This window comes from Neofelis nebulosa, chromosome 10, assembly GCF_028018385.1.
Source record: "Neofelis nebulosa isolate mNeoNeb1 chromosome 10, mNeoNeb1.pri, whole genome shotgun sequence".
Classification (NCBI taxonomy): domain Eukaryota; kingdom Metazoa; phylum Chordata; class Mammalia; order Carnivora; family Felidae; genus Neofelis; species Neofelis nebulosa.
Genome location: NC_080791.1, coordinates 105927080 through 105952064, shown reverse-complemented (window position 1 = coordinate 105952064; position 24985 = coordinate 105927080). Strand labels below are relative to the sequence as shown.

The window sequence follows — 24985 nt, the reverse complement described above, 5'->3', positions numbered from 1 at the left end:
GACCCCTTAGGGTGTCTTACCTTTCCTGGCCCAGAGCCCGGGAAGGAGGGCCCCAGAGCCGTCTGCTGCCCGCCGAGCCATGGGAGTTAATAATTACGGGGTTTCGGGAGATAGAGGCCTGCTGGGAGGGGCCTCCCTCCTGGGCTGCTGCTTCTCAGAGATAGCAAAGGTTAGCAGGAGGCTCAGCCCAGGGGTGGGGGAGAAGGGCTTCTGCTGCTCGCCTGCTTGGCAGTCTCCGGAGGGACCTTCAGGCTGGCCCTGGCAATGGATGCCCCCAAGGAGCACACCAGGTGTCCTGCCCAAGGGACATGCCCTGTGTTCCTGGCAATGAGCTCGGGGGCTGTCTGCTACACTCCATCGGTTCTGGGACCTGCCCTTGACGGGAACTTGGGAGAGGAGCCTTGGGACCCAGACAGGTGAGCTAGTGACCTTGATCATAGAGGGGAGGGGAGGAGGATTCTTGCCACTCTGCAGCGGCACTGGGGAAGAGGGGGTGAGAGGCCAGGCTCCTGACTGGGGTTGGGGGCGGGGGGGACTGGCGTGGAACCATGAGGGATTTCATGAGCCTCCTACAAGGTCAGTTGCCAAGGGGTGACCCTGATTCTCTAACTTGGTGGTTGTACAGACACAGAATCTGAGGCTCAGAGGGGGCAAGGCACATCTCCTGGGTCACACAGTGAGCTGAGGAGAGACCTAAGTTCAGAATCAGGGCCTGGGTCATCCAGGCGGGCAGCTTCCTGCTCATCTGTTTCCAGCCAAGGGTCTGTGGTCAGGGCTGTCAGGGGGGGATGGGGATGGCAGGGAGGAGGGTGGGGAAGGGCAGTGTCTTAAAGGCAGAGGACACACCTTTCACTTCTCCCTCCCCTCCAGCTGGCCAGGCCTCTCCTAGGCTCCCCATTTGTTGTCTGGCTGCAAGTAGCTGCAGCCTCTAGTGAGTTCTCTGGCTTCTGGGCTGTCCTTCCAGAAAACTGGTGTAAGGGGTCTCAGCCCCATCACCCCTGGCTGTGTGATATCAAATAGGTTCCCGAACTTCTCTGAGCCTATCCTTTGCAGCTGAGGAGCAGAGCTCAATGGGCGGTGGGAGGAGCTAGTGAGACCCCGGAATCCACTGGATGACCACTGGATGTATAGATGACGTGATGTTTTTTGGTAGTACTTGGGTGTCCGTGCTCCCAGAGTGGCGATCCCACATTTGTCCTTGGAGGCCTCGCTTAAGGGCCTCCACAGCCCACTAGCCATCCCCCCTCCTGCTAAGGACTCTTCCTCTGGGCCGACACCCTCTCCATGCCTTATCTCCCACCAGTCTGGGTTACCCTGACTTGGACCAGGTCTTATCTCCTGCCCAGGCTTATGAAGTCTTGGAGGGTAAAGGCCCTGTTCTGAGCACTATTTGTGTCTTCTCCTCCTTCCTCTAAATAACGAACAGAGCACGTGTCGGGAAGACCACTGTTGCTCAACGCTTATTTGGTATAGAATTCAAGTCAACAAACATGATGACATCTGCTTTGGGCCAGACTCTGGGATAGGCTGGGGTAGGTGGAGAAACACTGCACCGAGAAGGAGCTGGTCCCTGCCCTTGAGAAACCAGTCGGGGAAACAATTTCCCCACAGAGTGCAGGGCGTTGGAGGCCTGGGTAGAATGATTCTGGTAGGTCAGAAGGGATGTCACAGTGGCCTGCACAGGTTGTGCACTGCACAAGGTGCCAGCCAAGGGAGTGAGTGAGCAAGGCACGAAATCTAGCCTGCCCTCCACTCGCCAAGTCCTGTGCCTTGGCATGGGCTGTGCCCACCTGGAAAAGCAGTACTGTTTTCTATTTTTGACAAGGACACCATGCACTTAGCAAGGTGTGCCCTGGGCAAGCCGTGACCCTGGAAGTGGAAGTCCTTGTGAGTATGTCTCCCACCCCCCTTCTCCCTCCCATATCGGAGCCCCAGGATAATAGAGCATGTGTCTGCAATTTCCCTTTGGATCCCTAGCCCTTGTATGGTCCACAGTTTGTGTTCCGAAGGGGTACATGAACGAATGAACAAATGGATGAATGAAAGAAATGTGTGTCCCCAGATGAAGACCTGACAAATTCAAGTCTGTGGTTTCAGCTCTGTGGGCTCGGAAGAGTAGTGCCCTGAGTTCTGGTAGCTTCTGGAAGGGAAGCACCTCCTTCCTCCTGGCCTCCCAGGCCTCCCTAGACATGGAGGGTGGAAGCTACTGTCCCTGGCGGGAGATTAGAGCTATATTCTCACTGGATCCAGCCCCGGGCTGAAGTCGAGGCCAGTGATCAGGGCTCAGGAGGGGTGACAGAGGGACGGAGGGACTCAGGAACAGGAAGACCAGTGGTCTGGGATGCAGAAAAAGGTTTTGCAGAGGACGTGAGACCAGACGGCTGTGCTTGGTGGGGATGCATTCCCCCTAACTACAGATGCTGGGGAAAGGCAGGGAAGGCACCGGCACTGAACCCGCTGTTCAGAACAAGACGGAAAGGCCCCTTTGCGGGGCTGGCGGGGGGTGCCCGGGGTTGAAGACTCCGGCCAAAGGTGGGTCCTCCCTTGGGAAAAGCGGATAGGCACTCAGAGTAAACCCGAGGAAACTTGTTTTGGGGGCCTGGCCCCTTTCCCACCACGCAGGAGCAGGCACAGAGCGGGGAGCCCAAGGAAGAAGAGCCCCGGGGGAGGGGGGGGGCGGGGTGTGGGCGTGGGAGGGTGTCAGCAGGCTCTCGGTGACAAGTCGCCAAGCTTCTTGATGCAGCGGTGGCCCAGGGCTCGGGCCTCCCTGCGCCGGGGCCGCGGGGGGCCTAGAGACGAGTCGGCCGCGGGCTGCGGAGCGCGGCGCGAGGCGCAGGACGCCGACACCGGGCTCCTCCCCACCCTCGGCTCCCGCGGGCGCACCGTCCCGGGGCGCGCGGCCGGCGGAGGGGCGGGGCCGGGCACGTGTCCTCGGGCCACCCCCTCGGCCACGTGACCCGCGGAGGGCAGGGGCGGGCAGGGGCGGGCAGGGGCGGGCTGGGCCGGGGGGCCGCGCGGCCGGCGGGGCTGCGGGAGGGACTGACAGGCGGCGGGCGGGGACGCGGCGCCGGGCGGCGCAGGGAGCTCGCGGCGGCGCCGGGATGTGGAGCGGGTAGGTCCGCGCGCGCTCGCCGCACCGCGCCGGCTCGGGCCGCGGCAGCCCCCCGGGGGTGGGGGTCCCTGCCGTGTGTGCCCCCTGCCCGCGGCGGAGAGGGGCCCCCTGTGGCCCGAGGACGGACGAGCCAACTCGGGGCGGAGGTGGAAGGACACCCGGCGGGGGGCGGTCGGGGGTCTCCGGGAGGGTGGGGACTGTGAAGGGTGGGCGGCAGACCTTCCCCGGCGGGACGGCGCCAATTCCTAGCTCCTCTGGAGCGCCAGTGAGGAGGGAGGCAGCGGGGGGTGCAAGCCAGAGTAAGTCTGGGGGGCGCGCCTGGAGGAGGGGGCCCCCAAGCCTGGATGAACCTTTGGAAAGCAGTGCAGTGGGGGAAAGGGGGCCGGGTCTCTGCCAAGGTCGCTAGTAAGTTGATGGAGCTCCATCTGGGGCTGCTGGCTCCGGCCTGGCTCGGAGGTGTGGGGTGGGACCTCCCTGCGGGCTGAAGGAGGGCGGCACAGCCGTGGGGCCCGGCTTCGTGGCCCCAGTCCCCGTGACTGTTTATTGGCTGTCAGGGGTGATCCCAGTCTCTGGCCCACCTGGCGTGGGACCCCTGCCCTGGCCGTGCAGAAAGCCTGTGGTCTTGTCAGGAACTTGGGCAAACACTTCCTCTTCCCCATAGCCTGGAAAGGCCAGGTCCTGGAAGAGATGTGGCCAGAGTGGGGTGGGTGGGTTGTATTCCTGTCAAGAACTGGGCCAACTGGGTGGTCCCAGGACAGGGCCCCTTCCCAGCCACAGCTGGGGAGCGAGGGAAGCCTCTCGGGAGACTGGCAGGTTGGAGAGGTTTCTAATGTGGGCTGGGTCCACTTTACTCGAGGCGCCCAGCAAAGCTGGAGCTGAGATGCTAGGGAGTTGTGGGGCTTTGTCCCCAGCAGGGGGTGCTGAGAGAAAGGGCTCCTGGTAGGGGTGAGGTGTGGAGAGGGGTGAGACTCTTAAAGGGCAAAAGTTGAAGCGGAGCCTGTGTGTTCTTTGGAAACGTAGTAGTCACCGCACCATGACCACTACCACCCCCACCCCGCCCAAGAAGAGTGAGTTTCCGGAAAAAGTGGTTAATGTGGAACCTGGTGAGATTAGCGCAATCCTTGCCTGAGGTTAACTGTGTTTAAGGGGCAGCCTAGTCTGGAAGAAGCTTGTGACCCCACGTGTTGGGGCCACCCAGGCAAAACACAGTCGCTGAGTTGCTGTGTGATCTTGAGCGTATGGCCTCACTTCTCTGGGTCTCTGGATGAAATGAGCAGGTGATCCAGGCGTGATCCAGGCCCAGAGTGCCCTTCCCTGGAGGCATCCAGGCCAGGGCCAGACAGACAGGGCTGGGAGCCATCAACAGATAGACGCTCTCTTTAAAGACAAAGTCCAAAAGACTCCAGGTCTTGGAGAAGACCCCTAGTCCGGCCTCCCTGCCAGATTTCCAAGAGCCTTCTGGATGAACCAGGCTGCCAAGCTGACCTCCCCACGCCATGATCCTCAATATAGCTCACCTTTTGCATGTACGTTTGGACCCCTAGGGCTTCAGGTACAGAGCACCTAGCAGGTGCTTCATAAATGCAGATGGAAAGCATAGGGGGCAGAAGGAGGAGCTGGACCTGGAAATGAGAGGCAGAGTTTTGGGGTTCCCCTGAGCACTGCATTTTTATGGACCCCCCTCCCCCCACTTGGATATTGGAGGCAGGGACGGAAGAAGGATCAGGGGCCAAGCTGCCAGCACCCACGGGGGGTCTGGTGTCCTGGAAACTCATCCAGACCCCAGCAGGAGCTGGAAGGGACCCTGCTTGGGGTCACACTTGCCCACGTAAGTCTGACTGAGCTGCTTGGGCTTGTGGCCTCCAGTGGCTCATGACAGTCTGGGTAGGTATATATTTGGGCCCTCATTCTAGAGTATGAGTCGGGGATCAGGAGTCAGTGGCCCTGGCTAAGCTGTCAATGTCCCTGGGGTTTCGTTTTCTCATCGGTAGGTGAGGAATAGCAGCTGTTGATGGCTGGGTCCTGGTGCCAGTTCGCCCCCTTGGCCCCAGACCCAGGGCTGCTCTCCTAGGGTGGGTGGCAGGGGCAGGACTCTGCAGGAGCTCAGGCAGGCCCTCTTCCTGGGGACTCCGTGAACAGGAGCCCTGAACTCTGAACCCAGAGGCAGCTCCCCCATAACTGGGATACTCCCCTCCCCATTTCCCACAGTTTCCCACGTCCCCAGTCTTGGTGGCCAAGCCTGCTCTGAGGCGGTGAGGACAGCATCTTGGGTATATCTGTGGCTGACATGGTGCTGGGCACTTGGGGCTCGGTCAGCAAAGACCAGAAATTGAGTTCTGGGCTAGTTTTCTGCCGCTAAGCGGCCACATGCCATTGGTCTAGCCCCCTGGTCTCAGTTTCCCTATCTGACAGATGGGGCCAATCATACTTCTCTCTAGGGAGGGCCAGTCTCTGACTGACCCCTCAGGAATGAAACAAGCCCCCCCAACCTCCCAGGGATGGAGGACTGTGTCCTAGCAGGCAGGACCCTGGGCGGGGGGGGGGGGGGGGGGGGGGGGGGGGAGGCGCTCCAGGGCTGCACATAGGCTGTGTGGCCTTGAGCAGGTCACTTAACTGCTCTGGGTGTTGATTACCCTACGGGGCTTGGATCCGTGAGCCCCTGCTGGTTGGGCCAGGTCACAGGGGTCTACAGGCTCAGACTTCCTCCGAAGTATGGCCTGGGGGCTTCAGGAGCAGGAGGGTGGGCCTCCTCCCTGGGAAGCAGTCATTCACCTTTCCCAGCTGCTCCTTCCGGGGAAGCTCTCTTGGATCTAACTAACCCTGCCCCCCCACCAGCCCCTGCCCCCTCAACCGGTGGAGCTATATTTCCTGCACTTGTGTGGAGCTCAGACCCTCATGAGAATCCTGCTTGTCCTAGACTCTCCCCAGGTCTGGCCAGGATTTGGGTGCCCAATAGGGTGGTGGAGGAGGGGGAGCAAAATAAGTTAGAATGTGGTGCGAAGGGGGCTCCGTGTGCAGTCGTGCAGATTGGGTGGATCGGGGCCGGTGGGGTGCCCAGCACACGATGGGCGCTCACTATATATGTATTGGACTTTCAAGGTCATAGGGCGTCAGATTCTTCTAGGACTAAGCAGGAGGATGTGAGGCATGTGCTGTGTGCCCCCTTGCTCGGCGCCCACCCTCCCAGGCCTTGTGTTGGCTCCCAGTGGAGACACGGGGCTGGATTTCCTGTCTGGGCTGGGATCGGGTTGGCAGCCCGGGGGCTGTGGCGGGGAACGGTTTGCTTGGTCTGGTCCACCGGGTTCAGGCGTCCAACCTCCCTGCTTTCCATCCCGAGGCTGTTGCTGACCTCCGCCCTCCCGCTCTGTTTCCCCCTTGCACCTTCTCTCCCCGCCCCCCACCCCATGCTGGGGTCCCACTCTGTTTGCAGGCCTGGCCTCCTGTTCCTATGTATGAAATATATGACACCGTTGTCCTATTCTTCTGGAACCATCCCTTCTCAACCCTGGCAGTGGCTGCTCCTCAGACCTCCAGGCTGACTCTCTGGCCCTAGGCACTGCAGTTCCCCCCCCCCCCCCCCCCCCGTCCCTCTCTCCAGCCCCAGGTCGTGCCACAGTCCCCCCAGCCCTGAGTCTTTTGTGTCTGTGTGGCCTGTGCACAGCCCCCTCCCGGCCCACAGACTTCCTCAAACCCCATCTGCATCCCGCCCCACTTCTCCAAAACCACCATTCATCTTTCCTCCCGTCTGGATTTTTCCGGCTGACGCGTCACATGATGCGATAGAGCTGGGACTCTGGGTTCAGTTCCCACCCTGTCACTTTTTGGCTGTCTGTTCCTGTCAGGTCGCCACCCCTCTCTGAACATCACGTGCCTCATCGTCCAAAGCGGGCTAGGGAGAGCATCTCCCTGCCGCGGCATCATGAGGTTGGGACTCGAACACGGCTTGACGGTTTGGAGCTGTGGGCTTAGCCCCTCTCTGTCAGCTCAGCCTGGCCGGGCTTGCTGGCCAGTCAGGGAGCCTCTGCAGGAAGCCTTTCCTGGGACCCCCCCCCGCGGCCCCCAGACCAGAGTCACCTGGCTGTCAGCCTCGGTGCCCTCAGGGCTTACGGGAACACCTGTGGGTGCATGAGCATGAGTCTGAACTGGGCCCCTGTGCCGTGGCACCACCCTGTAGACCGGATCAGCCGAAGCCGCCCTGTTGGCCCCGGGGCAGAGGCTAGCGGTCCCATTATGTCCCGGTGGTCCCAGCTCTGCTCCCTCCAATTCCAGAGCCTCCCTAACCAGCTCCTTCCAGCTTCTTTAATGAACCTGTCATGCCCATCAGCACAGGGATCTTTAATTCAAAGAGGTGACCTGGGCCCTGGTCAGTGGACAGGGAGAGACCGCGGGGCAGAAAGACCTCATGGCAGGCCGGTTGGGCTGGAGACGGGAAGAGGTACGCAGGATCCTCGCTGGGCCCTCCTGGCCCCTGGGAGTGACCTCTGCACAGGCCCTCCTGGTCCAGTGGGGGTTTCCGGGTGACTGAAGACCATAGGATCCAGGGGACCTGATTCTCATTTTGCCATGTTTTGTGGATGGAGACAAAGCCATGCTGGCTGGCCTAGGGCAGGATTGGCGGGGGTGAGGATTGCATTACTGCACCCCCACCCCCTTGTGTGTTTCCTGGGGAAGTGACCCAGTGGGGCCTTTCCTGTATAAACTGTCGTGGGCTCCGGGCAGTGGAGCCGGTTCAGGATGGAGGGTGTTGGATGCTCCCACTTTCCTCTGACCTTGACTCTTACTATCTCCTGCCTCTAACCCCTTCCCAGGGGCCCCTGCAGCGTATTGTGGATGCTGGACTCTGTTTCTGCGGGGAATGGGGACTGAAAAGGTTCCAACAGAGGGCCGTGGACCAGGGCTGAGGGGCGGGGAGGGGGTGCGGTGTGGTAGCCCATGCCTGCCCAAGGAGTGCAGGTGGTCCCGTTGAGGTTTGCCAGCCTTTGGTTTGGGATGCTGAAGTGTGTGAAGCTGGGGCTGGACCTGTGGGGCCTAGGACCCCTCCTGAAATTTCTGAGTCGCCTCACAGCCTAGAAGTGTGAGGGGAGGGCCTACAGATTCAAGCGTCCCTTCCAGTACCGAGGTGGGGGGGGTGTCTTTCCTGAACCCCTGGCCCCGGCATTGGGTGGTTCGTGACTACGGGGTGGACGTGTTCTTCATATGCTTTCAGCCATTAGGATTTTTTGAGTTGGACTTTTTCACTGGGGAAGCGGGGGGCAGGGAGGATGGGAGATGGGTAGTGGGGAGGCCACTGTTGCCTCTGGCTGCAAAAGAGGGCCCCCATCCTTCCCGGCAGGGGGCTGAAGTGAGAGCCTGTTGGGAAACTAATGGGGGGCAGTCCAGCCATAACCCCAGCCCATGCCCTTGGGACCAGCAGGAGAGTTAGTGTCTTTCACTCGGGGCCCTGGGCCCAGACCACACTGGTGGCCCTCGTGGGAGGGGCTGGAGGTCTTTTTCTCCTCGGCGGGGACATGGCTGATGTGTGGGGTGGTCCTTGCAGAGGGAAAGGCACTGGGGCTGGGTGTCTGAAACCTGGAATCCTGCCTGGGTCACCCCCACCCTTGGCCCACAGTTCTCGCCCATCCTGTTGAAATGTGCAGTCCTCGAGTTGGGGTCTGCCACCCTCCCCCCCACCCCCAAGCCTGAGTGACTGTGGCCATCGTCTCTCACCTGAAGAAATGGGCACTGGGCCCGGGGCCTCCAGACTCTCAGCGGGAAGGACCTCCCTGAGGCCTGCGGTTTCAGCCGCGGGACCCAGAGCCCGGGCAGGCACAGTAGGGGTATCTGCCAAATGTGGCCACAGACGGCACGGTCTTCACATGGTGCTTCTCCAGTGACTGTAGGTCGTTACCCTCGTCCCACAGGTGGGAAGCAGCTTCAGAGAACTCTGGTGACATTCGCAGGGGCTGGCGCATACCCCAGCTCAGAGCCTGGCATGGACCCTGGCTTTGCCCTCCTGGGAGGCAGTGTCTGGGCCCGAGCAGAGGCTGAGAAGTTGGTCGGGCCAGAATTGGGTCACATTTCCCTGCTGCGGCAGGAAGTCATCTCCTGAGTCCACCCGGGGCCTTGTAGACCTTGACCCTGAGGCTGGTGCAGTGATTTCATACCCCCCCCCCCCACCCGGTGGGGGCTTCAGGCCAAAGACCTGGCTGCCCATCCTGCACAGCCACCCACCAGCTGTGTGAGCCCGGGCAAGTTCTACACTTCTGTAGACTCTGTCCCTCATCTGTGGGATGGGGACAGTCCCACAAATGCTACTGAGAGCCCTAAATGAGAGGGCATGGGCAGAGTATCCCAGCATCTGGCATGGTGGGAGTCCCCTGGGTGCGGACCCCAGCCCAGGGCCACCATAGTGCTGCCATAGCCCCTCCTCGAGCCTCAGGGACCCCTTGCCAACGAGACTCTCCCCCACCCCCAAGGGTATTAGGAAAGATCATTGGCATAAACGCTGTTGATGGAGTGACAGATGTGTTTTCCCACTTCATCTATCAGTCCCCGGTCCCTGCCAGGCAGGACTCAGCCAAGAAACCATGAGGCCACACTCTGGGCCAGTTCCAAAGCCTAGGGCAGGCCAAACTAGGTGCCTGGACAGGGCCACGTGAAGGGCTGGGAATGGGCTCATTGCGGGGGTCCCTGGGTCCCCAGCCCCTTTGTGTTACCTGGGAGGGTCATCGACGTTCAGGGGCTGCTTGGCGACCGTGCCGGGGTCCACATGACAGGGAGGAGCAGCTGATCCCCAGTCTTGCCTTTCACACTTTCCCCTCAGCAATCCTGAGTCTCACGACCCCTTGGCCTCGTCTTTCCTCCCTCCTGTGTGGGCCCCGCCGAGCCCCCTCCCCTCCACTTCCCCACTGTTATCAGTGGCCTGGCCCAGCCACTCACCCTCAGCCCAGCCACCGAGGCTCAGAAGCTGCTGGCTCAGGAGCTGCCAGCTTTTGCTGACTGAGCGAGTCCAGAGGTGCTGTCTTGGCACAAACCAGTGCCGGCCGGGCCCTCTCCCTTCCTGCCTCCCTCCCTCCCTAGGGTCTGTTGCAAAGTGAGGGGTGTGGATGGACAGGGGGGGGTGGGGGACAGAGGCTGATGGCCCCCTCACTACCTCTAGGGTCTTCAACTTCAGGGAGAGAAGGATCCTGAGGCCCAGAGAAGGGTGTTTGCCTGAGCTCACAAGGCAGACCAGCGGAGAGAGCCCAGACTGCTCCCCACAGGGAGCAGGAAGACAGTCTGCCTGGCCTGGGCTATTTGGCAGAACTTTCCTACCTCAGCAATGCCTGCCCTGGCTGGGTCCTTCCTCTCCCCGCCACCCTAAATGGGGTATAATTTGCATAAAATTTGCATTACCGATAGCCAAGAAGGCGGTTCCCATTTAAGTGCCTCCTGGGTGCCAAGGTTTTATGCAGGTCACATCCATCCAGTGACCCCGGAGGTAGGGCCATTGGGATCGTCCCCACTTTGTAGAAGTGGAAACTCAGATTCTCAGCACTGATGCATTTCCAGTCTTCTGCTGGACAGATAAACTGAGCACCTACTGTGTGCCAAGCTCAGCCCTAGGCCCTGAGCTGGAGAGGGTGGTTGACAAAGGTGAGTGAGTCGTGGCTTTGCCCCCAGGTGACCTCATGTTTGGTCCTTCTGCCCTTGACAACCTCATGGGTAGAGTCCCTATTTTACAGAGTAGGCCGGGAGTGGCAGGTGCGCTGTCCAGGGTTGCTGCCTGGGCTCGGCTCTGGGTCTCAGGACCCCACCCTGTATTTGCTGTTTGCCTCGCAGCCAGCCCCACCCAGACGAGGGCCACCCGCCGCCCCTTGAGGCTGTCCCCGTCCCCTGGAAGAGCGTGGGCCCCTGCAAAAGCCACAGGACGGAGTCCCCAAGAGGCCTGGCGGAGACCCCTGGAGGGGAGGAGGCCCAAGGTGAGGAGGGCCCTGCGGCCGCCCCGCTGGACGTGCTCCGCCTGCGAAGCTCTTCCATGGAGATCCGCGAGAAGGGCTCAGAGTTCCTGAAGGAGGAGCTTCACAAAGCCCAGAAGGTGGGGGCTCAGAGGGCAGCGGGAGGGGCTGCGGGGACAAGGGGCCCGTCTGCAGGAGCTGTGGGCTCTCCCTGGGCACCCAGAGAGATCGTGCACCTGCCAGGGCCGGCTGCACGGAGGCACAGAAGAGAGTTCTGCTTGGGACTTTTGAAGGACTTCTAGAAGTCTTGACTGCCCTGAAAGCCTGTCCTAAGCTCCAATAGACCGGCGGGTGGGGCTTCCACATGCCACAAGCTAAATGGAAAATGCATCATAAACCGTAGGACAACAGAGGAAGGGCGGTCGGGGCCCAGAGGCCCACGTAAGATGACCCTGGCAATGGAGCCTGATCGGGGCGGGTGGGGGGGAGCGGGGTGCCCGGTCCCCTCCGTGCCAGGCCTGGGGCCCCTACGGGGCTCACAGCCACCCACCTGGAACCCCCCCCCGTCCCCCCAGGAGCTGAAGCTGAAGGACGAGGAGTGTGAGCGGCTGTCCAGGGTGCGGGAACAGCTGGAAAGGGAGCTGGAGGAGCTGACAGCCAGCCTGTTCGAGGTGCGGTGGCCGGCTTGGCGGGGGCGGGGGGTGGTTGCAGGTTGGGGAAGGCGGCTGCTGGGTGTCCGCGGGCCCCTCTGCACTCACACGGAGCCTGCCTTCTTCCCAGGAAGCCCACAAGATGGTGCGAGCAGCCAACACGAAGCAGGCAGCATCGGAAAAGCAGCTGAAGGAGGCGCGGGGCAAGGTGAGGGCCCCGCGGGCTTCGAGCCACACCCGGAGCTCCCGCCCTGCCCGCCCCGCCAGCCCCCCGAGAGCGCTGGGCTTTCGCCACCCGGTGGGACCCCGGCGTGTTCTCGTGGGTGGCGGGGATGGTTAGACCACGGCCCAGGACGTCGAGGCAGAGGTGTCTGAGACGACACAGCTCCCCGGGGACTCCAGCCGCGTTCGCACCGCACCAGAGACCTTCGCGGGGCCTCACCAGGGCAGGGAGGATCCCGTGGGCAGTGCAATTTCTCCTGCCTCCTTCCATACGCCCTTTGCAAAGCAGAAACCCCAGTCTGGCTACGGGAGCCTGGGCAGGTAGCTTCCTCTCTTGGAGTCTATTTGCACATCTGTAAAACGCGAGGGCTGTGTGGTTCCTGGCTCCTGAGGGCCCCTCAGTGGGAGGCCCGGCCAGCTCCCAGACGGGTGCGCGTCACAGAGCCCTGGCGTACAGTGTGACCTCAGGCAGGCCGCGTTTCCTCTCTGAGCCTCGGTTTCCTTAGCTGTGAAATGGGTGTGTCAGTCCCCCCTTCAAAGGCCATTCCAAGGGTAACAGCAGGGGTCGGGTACTAGTCACTGCCGGGACAGGCTGTCCTGAGCCGGGGCGGCAGGCAGGGGCAGCCTGGGCAGCGTTAGCCCTGGACTAAGGTTGACATCCACCTCACCCCGGCCAGATCGACATGCTGCAGGCAGAGGTGACAGCCTTGAAGACACTGGTCCTCACGTCCACACCGGCCTCTCCCAACCGCGAGCTCCACCCACAGCTGCTGAGCCCCACCAAGGCCGGGCCCCGCAAGGGCCACTTGCGCCATAAGAGCACCAGCAGCACCCTCTGCCCCGCCGTGTGCCCCGCTGCCGGACATACCCTCACCCCGGACAAGGAGGGCAAAGAGGTGAGGGGCGGCGGGCGGGCGGGCGGTGGTGGACGCGGGACAGGGAGACAGTGCCCAAAGTCCGCCAGGCAGTGGGGCCCAGTGGAGAGGCCTGACCCCTCACAGTGTGACCTGGAGCCTGGCCTGCCCTCTCTGGGCCTCTGTGTCCTCTGGGAGAGCTGGGCAGGTTTCTGTGATAGGAGGTTTGGGCCTCGGCCTCTGGGTGTACCACGTGGGGGCCCTGATAGGCCCTCCAAGCCCCTCTAAGCAGTAGGTGATGTTCTGTGCGCCTGAGGCTGGCCTTCGCCTGAGGGCCTGCCTTGGGTGGGGGAATGGGGGAGTTCTGCTTGGAGACACAAGGAGGCCTCGGCCTAAGGAGGCCACTGCTGGGCCTCTGGGGACAGGCGGCTTGGACCCTGGGCGCTCACAGCCCTGATGCCCAAGACCGTCTTGGGACATCCCTGGACTCGAGGGTCTTCGACACCTTCTGGCTCCGGTGCCTAGACAAACATAGCATTTGGGAGCTGTCTCCCTCCCCGCCCGGCTGGGTGCATGGGCTGCTTGGTCCAGGCTGGGCAGCGGCCACAGGTCCTTGGCCACAGGTCCTTCGGCGAGTGAGGTCACCTGTCAGAGCCTCAGTTTCCTCACAAAAGTAGAGCCTCCTGGGGCTATGGGGCTCTGACGAGACCTGGATGTCAGGAGCTCAGCTCAGGGCTGCACCCGGCGAGCCCTACAAGGGCTGTCGTGGGATTCTGTTTCCTGTGGTCTTTGACACCAAGGCAGCCCCCAGCCCGCTCCTGCCCTATGTCTCTGGAGCCTCCAGGGAGGAGGTGCGGGCCAGGCCTCTCCCCCTCCCCCCACTTACGGGCTCTCAGCTTCCTACTGAACACTAACATCTCCTTCCTCCCGTCTGTCTCTGTGCACCTGTCTGTCTGTCCGTCCGTCTGCCCTGCCCACCCAGCCCGGGCTGGCCCCCCTCCTCTCCCTGCTCCTCTGCGTGGTCCCCAGCAAGGCTGTTCACCTCACCTACGAGCCGGCTTGGCAGCTCCTACCTGGGGAGCCGCCCACGGCCCCCACCTCCACCTCCGCTACCTCTCTCTCCTTTTCCCGACAGGTAATGGCCGCAGAGAGGGGCCGCCCCTCCGTCCCCCACCCCCAGCCTCACTCACACTGCACGTGCCCCAGGGCGGCCAGCGGGTCGCCTCTCCAGAGCAGGTGGCCCGCGTGTGTTCCCTCTGTGTGCCTGTGTCTGTGTGTGCCGTGGTACCTGTGTGTACGGGGAGGGGGGCGGGGGTCCCGCAGGGCCACTTTTCAACTTCTCCCCCTCCACGAGGCAGTGAGGGTCTTCAGGAAGGGGCCCTGGACCCAAGTAGAGGCAGGAAGCTAAAAACACACCTGGATGTGCAAGCTTGAGTTCTGAGGTCTTTGGGGCGAAAGGAAGGAGGCCGTCCTTCCTCGGGACTCGGCTTCCCCGCCTGGCCGCTGGGGACAGACTCGCCGGCAGGCTGGGGCCCATCCCGCAACCTCCCCGCCTCCCCACCGCTGTGGGCTCTGACCATCCCGGCCATGCTGCCCCTCCCCCCCACCCAGCGCCTTGACCGTTGCGCCCCGCTCACCCTCCCCCACAGGTGGACACGACTCTGTTCGCAGAGTTCCAGGCCTGGAGGGAATCCCCCACCCTGGACAAGACCTGCCCCTTCCTTGAAAGGGTGTACCGGGAGGACGTGGGCCCCTGCCTGGACTTCACCATGCAGGAGGTGAGGCAGGGCAGAGGGCGGCCGGCCCGGGGCCCAGCGCCTCAGCCAGAGGTCAGCCCCTCACCGCTCCACCTGCTGCCCCGCTTTGTTGCAGCTCTCGGCGCTGGTACGGGCCGCCGTGGAGGACAACACGCTCACCATCGAGCCCGTGGCTTCGCAGACACCGCCCACCGCGAAGGTGGCCACGGTGGAGTGTGGCAGCACCAAGTACGTTCAGCGCCCTTCACCCTTCCTTGCGCACTTGAGAGAGCCACACCTAGCCTTGAGCTCTGCCGAGGGGGTGGCCGGGGATTGAGCCTCAGGCCTGCCTGCGGAGGGTCCGGGTGTGGGACCCGAGAGGAGCAGGGGCGGGGGGTGGGCTAGAGTGCAAAAGCACGGTGGCTGCCATCACCACCCCCCTCTCCCCCCCGCCCTGTGCGGGGAGGACTCTTTGGCAGAAGTTCCTGCCTTTAGTCATGGACCCCCAGGCCATCCAGGGGGGTCTGGGAGCTGGAGTCTCCCTCTTCCCAGCCTGGCAGACATCCCTCTCCCACCCCCAACTCTCTCTCCCACAATGGGCTCTGGGCCCCGACTGACACGTAAGTGAAGTCATTTCTTGGCTCCCCTTCTGCTAATAAATAACCAAACAGCCCTCATGTCTTGGCTTTCCTGCTACTCAGCTGGCATCGAGCAGGGCTCGCAGCAGAACAAAATAGCCTTGGTAGAGCAAGGGGCAGAGACAGGGAGCATTTTCCCTTGGCAGCCCAGGATTTGACCTGCCAGGGAGGCCCCTTGGGGAGAGTCTTGTCACTCATGGGAATATTTGAGCCATTTTGAAGGATGAGTGGCAGTTTGCCAAGTAGGGATGTGCCTTGCAGGCAGAGGGGACAACATGAGTGAAGGTGTGAGAGGCCACGGTATGAATGGAAGCATCACTGGGTTTGCAGAGTGGTGGCGTGGGTAGGGAGATGGGGCTGAGGCCACACAGGAGGGCCAGAGTGTAAAGAGCCTTGAATGAAGTTTGGGCTTTGACCCACTACGCCAGCATTTCACAAGCTCATCAATAGATGTACCCTGAAAAGAGGGTTGCCAAGTCCAATCAGAGTCACAGTGAATCTGGAGGCAGCAAAGGCACTGATAAGTCCCGCACCCCAGGAGCCTACTTAACCTTCCTCTGCTCTGGATTCTCCATAACGGTTTCCTGGGCAGTAGCAAAGCAGCGGGGAAAGATGATGGGCTACATACGGGCTTTTGGAGGAGCCCCTGGCTATAACGTGGAGCTGAGAGGATCCAGGCAAAAGGCCCCTTGCGTGACCTAGCCTGGGGACTTGGTGACAGAGTGGAGGAGAGAGAAGACTCTTGTTTAGTTGGGGAAGGCATCACTGAGTCTGAGGGCCCCGATAAAGTAGGGGGACTGCAGAGAGTGGAGCTTTGGTACACCCGGCATGAGGTTGACTGAACTCTCCTGCCCAACAGTGGCGAGGTGAGGGCTTTAGGGGTGGGATCCAGCTTAGTTCCGAGATCTATCCCAGGGACTTCTAGGGCTGCCCCTTCCTTGGCCTGGCCCTGGGCTCCTTGGGAAGCTGGGGTCGAGGGTGGGGCTGCCAGGTCCCACCCCCCGTGTCTGTTTGCCTCTCCCTCCCTCTGTGCATCTTTCTGGCTGCTGCGTCCTGCCTGCGTGAGCTGGGTGGGCGAGCCTCAGCCAGCCTCCAAAGCTCCCTCTGCTTTCCTCTAGTACCTGTGCCCTGAGCGGGCTGGCTCGTGCCTGTCGCCACCGAATCCGGCTTGGGGACTCAGAGAATCACTACTACATCTCACCTTCCTCCCGGGCCAGGGTAAGTCATCCAGTGGGAGTGTCACTTGGCTTCTCAGGGGCACATTGGGCTGGGGCTCCGGGCTCCAGGCCTGGGAGCACAACCTTGATCTGCAGAGCAGGGCACAGGCTCAGAGAGGTACAGAGACTGACTGGGGCCACACAGCCGAGCCTGGTGAATTAGTTTGTCATTACCACAAAACAAATGACCATAAACTTAGTGGCTTAAAACAACACCTGTTTATCATCACGGTCTCCCTGGGGCAGGAGTCAGCCCAGCTTAGCTGGATCTTCTGCTCAGGGTGTCAGAGGCTCAGTCAAGGGGTAGGCTGGCTGCTTCCTTCCTGGGGATAGTGGTCCTCTTCTGAGCTCCCGTGGCCATTGGCAAGACTCAGTTCCTAGGGGTGAAGGACTGAGGGACCCGTGTGCTGGCCGAAACCTAATCATGGGAGTGACATTAGAGTTCAGGTTAAAGTTCCAGGCTTCTGACTCCCAGCTCAGGCTCTGGCCCCAGGCTCTTGAGAACGTTCTGAGGCACGTCTGTTACTCGAGTCTGACTGTCAGTGGCAGGTGCCACGAGGGCTCCGGGAATCCCAGCTTCCGTCCTCACATGCCAAGTGGCCCAGGCTGCGTCAGTGGACCTCACTGAGCTGGGGGCAGGGGTCGGGTGGTCCTCGTTCCTCTGTCCCCTCACAGACTGTGAACAGGACTGTAAGGAGCCAAAGAGAATGTGTGAGAAGGTTCTGAGGCTTGGTACAAAGGTGACACAGGGTGGGTGGGTCCTCCTTTAGGAACCATCTCCTGCCCTCAACCTACTAGAGGCTCCTCACAGGGATCAGAGTGGACAGATGGCCCCACTGCTGGGCAGCGTGTCTGGTTATGATAGCTCCCGCAGGGCATCCAATGTGTTGTCCTGGCCACCCCCACGGCAGTGAGCTGAGCCCCCATTTGCATATGGGGAGTCTATGCCTTAGGAGGGGGTATAGCCTAGACCCAGAGGCTCCCCATTCTGAACCCAGTCCCCCTTCACTGCAGCCTCTGCCCCACGCATCTGTGCCCAGAGCCCTGTCCGGTGGCATTTTCCTGATCCCCACCAGGGCTCACCAGAAGGATCCGCGCCAGACATTCCGTGCCTGGCAAAACTACCTCTAGAACCTTGTTTCTCCCAGGCCTCCTATGTCTCTGCGTTGGGCAGAGCTGGGATGGGAGACGAGAAGGGTGTGAAGTTTCAGGATGTGGTCCCCACACTCTGAAGAGACCAAGGAGTGTGGAATCCACAGGGAGAAGAGATTTGTGTCCCCAGAGTGGAGCCCTGGGGAGAGAACCTCACTGCTCGGTGCCACACCTTGCTCACCAGCCTCCTGTGGGGGCCCGCTGGCCACTGGGAAACACCACGGCCTGGCCCACAAGCTTCTCCTGCACCGACCTCTGCCCTGACCCCCCTGCGCCTGCTTTGTCCTGCTGGCCAGGATTCCTATGTGGTTGAGGGCCCAGGGGTGTTGTCCCCTCCCTGCAACTCTGGACCCTGTGGGCTCCCACACGCTTGACGTCCCTGCCCCCGGGCGCCGGACATTCAGGACAGGCTTCCGTGGGCACGGCTGCCAGCTACCCTCTGCCCTTTCTTAGGCTGAGTTCCCTAGAAGCTGAGCCCCGGACGAAGATTTTATGCTATTCTTAGGAGGCATGAATGTGGGATAGGGTGGGCAGAGGAGTGTCCGGCCTCAGCTGGAGTCTGGCTGCAATCTGATCCGTGGGGGCCCTGGAGCCCAGAGTGGGTTCCACCCTGAGGCAAGGGGGCTGACCTTTTATACACCGCGTGCGGGCCAGTCACTGGCTGTGGCATGCAGGGGACGGGGGGACGGAGGGGCACCTAGGCGCCATTAGTGGACGACCCTCTCAGTAGTGGGGAGAGGGGGCCCCAGCCTGGGGAAGGGGCCTGGGCAGGGTACCAGCAGCACCCTCTCTGCGGTATGTGAGTCTTCGTGGAAGGGCCAACTTGGGGTCCGCGGTGCCCAGCACAGGGCCCGGCATGGGGCAGGCCTCAGGCCAAGCTGGGGGCTTCAGGCCTGGGGATCCAGGGCAGCCCCGGTGAGCAGCTCCGGATCCCCCTGTCCCGCCTGGCATTACCAGGAGCACTGGGCCAAGGCCTGGCTAGCCGGGGCCTCCAGCGCCCAGAGCAGGCAGGCCTGCCTGGGGACGAGTGTGGTTTCTAGGCCGAGCCACCTGGTTTCGTCTTCCAGCTCAGCCACTGACTGTTTCGTGACCTCTATAATTGCTGTCCGGTGGCTTCGTTCTTGGAGTCTCTGCTTTCCTCCTGGGTCAACTGGGGATGATACGCATGTGTGCCTCACTCGGATACGCGTACCGGGTTAAACGTTAGCTGCTGCTATTGTTCTTCCCAGGAGCAGGACTAATACCACTGTTGGCAATTAAATTTGAGAGCCCGGTACTGTGCCACTCAGGGAGCATTCGTTATCTAGCTTTGATGGGACGTGGGATTTGTGGCTCGGGTCTCCGACCTGCCCTGGCTCTTGGGGGGACCCTAAGCGTGAGGGCTGGCAGGTCACAGCCTCTTCACTTGTGTCCACAGATCACCGCAGTGTGCAACTTCCTCACCTACATCCGCTACATCCAGCAAGGCCTGGTGCGGCAGGAAGGTGAGCGCCCCCTGGTGGCCGGCGAGGGCGGCGCCTGGGAGGGATGGGGGCAGCGAGAGGGCGGGCCAGCATCTGAGGGGTCGACCGGCTCGGCTCGGCTTTGCCCTGACAGAGGGGAGGACCCTGCCAGGGTCTGCCGGGTCCGGCTGCCTTCTCCCACCCAGCAACCTCTCCCAGGCCCCGGGGCTCCCTGTTACCGGCCTGGCATCAGAAACCTTGCACGATGGGGTGTCCCTTGTGAATCTCCTCCCCGCTGGGGGTAACCTCCTCACAGTCGGTCGTTTGACACTGAACGCTGCCTCCCACTTCACTCTTGCCAGGGCTGGTCCTGCATCCACCTGTTATCCCCTTCAGCCCTATTCTGCAAGGTCTAGCTTCCTGCCCCTCCTCCGAACTCGGTTCCCTGCTGCCCAGTCCGTTTGGAGTCTGAGCCTCTCCTCCCCAGCTTGGGGGTCAAGGCCATGGAGGGGATCTTGTGCCGAATCCATGGCTCTGCTGACTGCTCGGGGTCTCTGAGACCCCAAGGATACGGGTTGGAAATCACCACCAAATGTGTGGCAGCGTGCTTGTGTGGGTGGGTGTCAGGCCGTAGGGGTGGTGTCACCTCTCCCACTGGTACGGTGCAGAGTGGGTTCAGCCCTCAACAGTTTGCAAGGCCTCAGTGTGGCGCTTCTAAGAGGTCCAGCCACTTACTGAGGTTATCTGTCCTGGGGGACCGGGGAGCCCTAGGGTACCTGCCAGCTGCCCTGCCCAAAGCTAGGGGACGGAGGCTGGACCATCTGCCTGAGGTGACCCTGTCACTGAGCCGTCCACCTTCTCTCTGCCTGCAGCGGAGCCAATGTTCTGGGAGATCACGAGGCTGCGGAAGGAGATGTCGCTGGCCAAGCTCGGCTTCTTTCCCCAGGAGGCCTAGGGCATGGCCGGAGCCTGGAGGGGGGCTCTGAGCCACAGCCAATACCTGCCCCGGCACAGACAGACAGGAAGACAGGGTCCTGGCGCCAGCCCTGAGCCAGAAGCCGAGCAGATGGACAGATGGCCAGGCCATGGAGGCCTTGCTGAGCCGGTACCAAATCTTCATCCCGGGAAGGACAGGACCTCATGAGCTGACCCTTCGCCCTTCCCCAGTGGCCCTACAGCCACCAGGAGACTTTCAAGAAAGCACCAAAGACCAAGGAGCTTGGACCCGCACTCAGGGGCTCAGCACCCCCTTTGCAGTCCTGGGAGCTGCTGCTTGCAGTCACCTTGTTGCTGTGATGTCCTCAGAAAGGGCTCACACTGGGTGGCCTGACCTCCAGGGTATCTCCCACCTCAGCTCCCAAGCCCTGGGCCACCAGCACCCCCGTGTGGCCATCCCTCCCCCATTGCCGTGGGGGCAGTGCAGCCACAAGGGGCTGTCAAGGACTTGCACACCATCTGCTTGAGAACTACCCCAAACTGTTCTTAAGATGGATCAGGGCCCCTCCTCCCACCCTCGCACTTGACCTTCCCCCCCTCCTCCATCTGAGCCTTGTGCTCCTGGAGGCCCTGCCCCCACCACTGGAAGGATTAGGATACTTTGCTCCCGAAGTAAAATACAGACAGGGCCTCAGGACACCGTGTCTGTGTTCAGCTGTGGGTGGCCGTTCAGACAGTGGGGGCTGAGGTCGCCAAGCCCTGTACACAGGACCGGGGGAGGGTGGGCAGGACGCAGGCCCCTCCTCGCCCCTCACAGCCCACTCAGGACCGGGGTCCAACCTGGACACATCCCTCACGGTGGCCGATTTCCTCCTTTGAATGGAATGTAACACGATCTCTATTTAATAAAGGAAGGCTTTGTTGGTAGAGGCTGGGCAGCCACGCGCCTTCACTCCTCCGCCCTGGGGCTCAGGCCAAGGCTTGGGCATCTGAAGGAATGAAACCAAATCCTTCCCTAGCCCGCCCTCGTGCTTGGGATTAGGCCCAAATCCTGAAGGGATTGCTGTAGGGAGTACCACTCGAGTCTTCTCCAGCGGTCCAGTCCGTGGGGCTGTAGGTTAGCAGGGCCGATCCCCACCTCCTCTCCCCTGCGGGGTGGCCTCCTGTGGGGAGAGTGGAGCCGTCTCAGGGGCACCTTGGGCAGATCCCCCTCTGGTATCCCTGCCTATTTTATTATTTTTTTAAATGTTTATTTAGTTTTGAGAGACGGAGAGAGACAGACCATGAGCGGGGGAGGAGCAGAGAGAGAGGGAGACAGAGTCCGAAGCAGGCTGCAGGCTCCAGGCTCCAGGCTCTGAGCTGTCAGCACAGAACCCGATGCCGGGCTCGAACCCATGAGCCGTGAGATCATGATCTGAGCCGAAGTCTGATGCTCAACCCACTGAGCCACCCACGCTCCCCCTCCCAGCCTCTTTCTAATGGAAGGTTGGAGTTCACAGTCAAAACCTCAGGGCTGCCTGGCGAGTGCAGGACAGTGGTGCGGGGATCGATTGGTGAAGTCTGCACGCAGCGCAGGCAGGGATGTGACGGCTGTGGCCTTGCCAGCCACTCCCGCTCTTAGATGGTTTCTTCGCAAGGAAAAGTAGTCACAGGGTGGGCCTGGAGAGGTGTCTTGTGATTCCACATCCCCTCCCCACCTATAGGGGTGTGGGTCCAGGCCAGTGGGGGAGGGGGAGGTGGAGGGGCATAGCAGCCTCGGAAATCCGTGTGTGCTGGGGCTGGTGATACCTTGAAGGGGCCCTGATTAGCCTGAGGCCTCAGGGCCTCTCAGCTAGCAGATCGGGACTCTGTCAAGGCCACCGAACCCTGTCACCCTGTCCAGCCACCAGCCTGGTCCCTCTTGATCTCCAGACTCGCAGATATCCTCCCATCCCTGCCCCCAGCTTCCATGGCCCCGGACAAGCCACACCCAGGGCCAAGGAGACACCGGACAACATTTCAGAGCCCTGGCAGCGGGTCCCACACCCCAGACTTGCTCTGCCTGGCCCTGTGATAGGATTTCCTGTCAGGCCTAGAGGGTTGTGGTGGGCAACGAGACGTGTGAGGGACCAAGGGACACACAGTCTGGCCTCAGTATCTCCCAACAGTAGCTGATACTAACACATTTAACCCTCAGGGCTGTCCTGGGAGGTACCGTTTCCCCATTTTGCAGATAAAGCCCCCGAGGCACTGAGAGTTCACCCAGGAAACGGTGGCCCTAGATAGGAATGGATGAGACCAGCTCCAGAGCCGGCATCCTTTTTTTTTTTTCTTTTTCTTTTAATATTTATTTTTGGGAGAGCGCCAGTGGGGGAGGGACCGAGAGAGGAGGACGGAGCATCCGAAGCGCGCCCCACGCTGACAGGCAGACAGCGTTTATGGGGCTGAAACTCACGAACCGCGAGATCATGACTCGAGCCGAAGTCGGACGCTCAACCCACTGCGCCACCCGGGTGCCCCAGAGCCAGCATCATTTTCCTAGACACCTGCCTTGTGCCTGGCGCTGGATTAGGCCTATTCTCCAGAGACGGAGAAACCGAGTGTCAGGCAGTGACAGAAGTGCATTTCCATCTAAGTTGGCTTCCCACGTTTTCCCCTGCTTACAGCCGCCCCCACCCCAGCTCTTCAGGCTTCTGGGGGTGCGCAGGGGCTCTCTGGAGGGGGCTCAGGGCTTTGGCTCTTGGAGTCGGGAGAGGATTAACCGACATCGGCCGTACGGGAGTTGTGCCTCTTAAGTGAATTTTCTAGATAACTCACTCGGGCCTCTCCAAGTGCTCCTGGTACACGTGGCCACCTCTTAAAAGCTAGCTCCAACCGTAGCCATTGAGCCCGAGCCCAGCCACACGCTGGCCTTACGCACTGCTCTGCTGTGTCACAGTCTGCAATCTGCCAAGCCTGCCCTCATGTAATGCTGCCAGGATTGCGTACCTGGGCGATGGGCTCCTCTCTGGGCCTCAGTCTTCTCATCTGTGAGTTGGGAGGATGGGACTAAATGACCTTCGCAGCTCCCCCACCCCTTTCTCGTGTCTTTTATGGTGGCAAAAAACACATACGATTTACTATTCTCTTTACCCACCCATCCCTTGAGGGGCATCTGGGTTGTTTCCACCCGTTAGCTACCGTGAATAGTGCTGCGATGAATAGGAGAGCGCGCTTATCTCTTTGAGACCTTGCTTTCGATTCCTTTGGCGATTTGTACAGAGAGGCGGGACTGCTGGGCGATATGTGGTAGTCCTGTCTTCAATTTGTTGACTTGTGTCTTCTATACCGTCTTCCACAGTAGCTTTGCCGTCTTACCATCTTGCCGGCAGCACGGGGGTGGGGGGGTTCCCGATTTCTCCACACCCTTGCCAACGCTTGCTACGTCGGTGTTTTTGGATAATGGCCACCCTCATGGCTGTGAGGTGATAGCTCACTGCGGTCGTGATGTCTAGCGCTCTGATGATCGGTGGTGCTGAGCATCTTTTCATACGCTCGTCGGCCACTTCTGTGCACCGCCTTCTTACTCAGGGACCTTCGGAGGAGCCTGTGCTATAGCGACGCCGTCAGGGACAGACTTTCGTGGCTGGTGGGGCCACAGCTCGTACGTGATTCTGTGGCCCTGGCCCCCTCAGACTGCACCCTTCGCCGGAGAGTTGTGTCCCGGGCCCGGTCCCCAAGCCCACGGTGTGGTGAACTTTAACTCAAAGCCAAGTTGCGAAGCTCTGAACTGTGTCTGCCGCCGAGCACGTGCCTGGGCCTGGTGACTGCTCTTGCCGGTAGGCCCAGAGCTTTTGGGGGTAAATTTGCCCGCTGGCCTGCCCGAGTCTCACTCGGCTCTAGGACAGTGGCTGGTGGTTCCACAGCGGGCGGAGACGCGAGTGTGTCCCACGAGAGGCCCGTGTGCCAGCTCGTGGCCAGGAGAGGCCCCGCAGGGGCCGGGACAGGGGCCAGCCAGTGGTTCGAGGGGCTCCCCTCAAACCTCAAGCACAAGCACAAAAACCCTCCCTCCAAAATGCTGCAGCTGGCCAGACCCTCCCTTGTCTTTCAGCTAGTTCTCCCCTCCTCCTGCCTAAACCCAGGACCTGGCGGTGGCCCAATGGCAGCTCAGGAACGCCAAGTGGAGCCTCTCCCTTTCCAAGTGGTCTGAGAGGCTTCGAGATGCCCTGACATGGAGGGTGTGGGGATTGGGATAATGGAGTCCCAAGCTCTCCCAGACCCCCTGATTTTAGGAGCATTGCAAAGTCCCCTGGGTGGAAGCCTGGAGTGGTCAAGCCACCAATGGAAGCCTCGAGGCCTGCAGAGAAATCAAATGTGGGAAGCTGTTGGCTGGGTTATGAGGGAGAGATCCCCAGTTCAGGCCTTAGGGGACCACAGCCACAGGGGGCAGGGGAGCTCCACAACCTCTCTCTCCTTGCTGGGAGGAAGTGGCTGGAAGGGTGGCACCGCCCCGAGCCCTGTCTTTGCTTTACCTCCTGGGGACCCTGTGCAGGCCTTCATCTTCCTCACCTCTCTGGGGGCAGCTGGGGCAAGGGGAGGTTTTAACCCACTCCAGTCCCCCAGCTGCCTTGCACATGGCTGAGACCAGGGGGGTGGGGGAAGGGGTCAGCATTAGGGGAACATGGAGGGCTGCTAAAGATGGGGTGGGGGGGCCATGCCCCTGGGGGGGGGGGCTGGATTTGGGTGCGGGAGCTTCAGGTCCCCTAAGAGCCTGCCTCGGCTATCCTGGTGCTTCTGTGCAAACCTGGTAGGGTTCTGCTGTCACCTCCCACCTCAGCCGCTGGCCACACACCTCTATCCACCCGGCCCCCAACACGCACACATGCTCAGGGAGGCGGTTCAAGGAGGAGTCGGTGCTCAGGCCATCCAGGGCCATAGTGACCCCAAGGCCTGACCGGTTGTCCTGGCAACCGAATAGAGGTCTGGTGGTACCAAGGAGAACCCAGAAGCCCCTTCAGCCTTTCTTGGCAGCCTGGCCTCCTGCCCCACAAATTCCAGCTATCATGATATCCTACAAACTGTGAAACCAAGATAAAAAGTTAGTGTATCAGGGGCACCCAGGCGGCTCAGTCGGTTCAGCCGTGCGACTTCA

At 61.3% G+C, this 24985-nt stretch overlaps 1 protein-coding gene and 1 long non-coding RNA gene across 9 annotated transcripts in view; one reads left to right on the top strand and one right to left on the bottom strand.

The window, feature by feature from the left end:
• RAB3IL1 (RAB3A interacting protein like 1) overlaps positions 1-20802 on the top strand; it is a 43012-nt gene extending 22210 nt beyond the window's left edge. For 4 of the 8 annotated variants that reach the window (XM_058689264.1, XM_058689266.1, XM_058689268.1 and 1 more), the window contains 10 exons: positions 10913-11168; positions 11604-11699; positions 11809-11886; positions 12578-12796; positions 13737-13889; positions 14404-14532; positions 14627-14739; positions 16247-16346; positions 18915-18981; positions 19812-20802. In XM_058689264.1, the coding sequence (XP_058545247.1) occupies positions 10913-11168; positions 11604-11699; positions 11809-11886; positions 12578-12796; positions 13737-13889; positions 14404-14532; positions 14627-14739; positions 16247-16346; positions 18915-18981; positions 19812-19894 (1294 nt within the window). In that variant the 3' untranslated portion in view covers positions 19895-20802. Of the gene's footprint in view, positions 1-249; positions 417-2980; positions 3113-10912; positions 11169-11603; positions 11700-11808; positions 11887-12577; positions 12797-13736; positions 13890-14403; positions 14533-14626; positions 14740-16246; positions 16347-18914; positions 18982-19811 lie in introns of those variants that run through there. The other 4 variants (XM_058689265.1, XM_058689271.1, XM_058689272.1 and 1 more) reach the window with 4 other exon arrangements.
• Positions 1-24985, bottom strand: part of LOC131487996 (uncharacterized) — a 170127-nt gene that overhangs the window by 73788 nt on the left and 71354 nt on the right. The gene's annotated exons all lie outside the window — the stretch shown is intronic.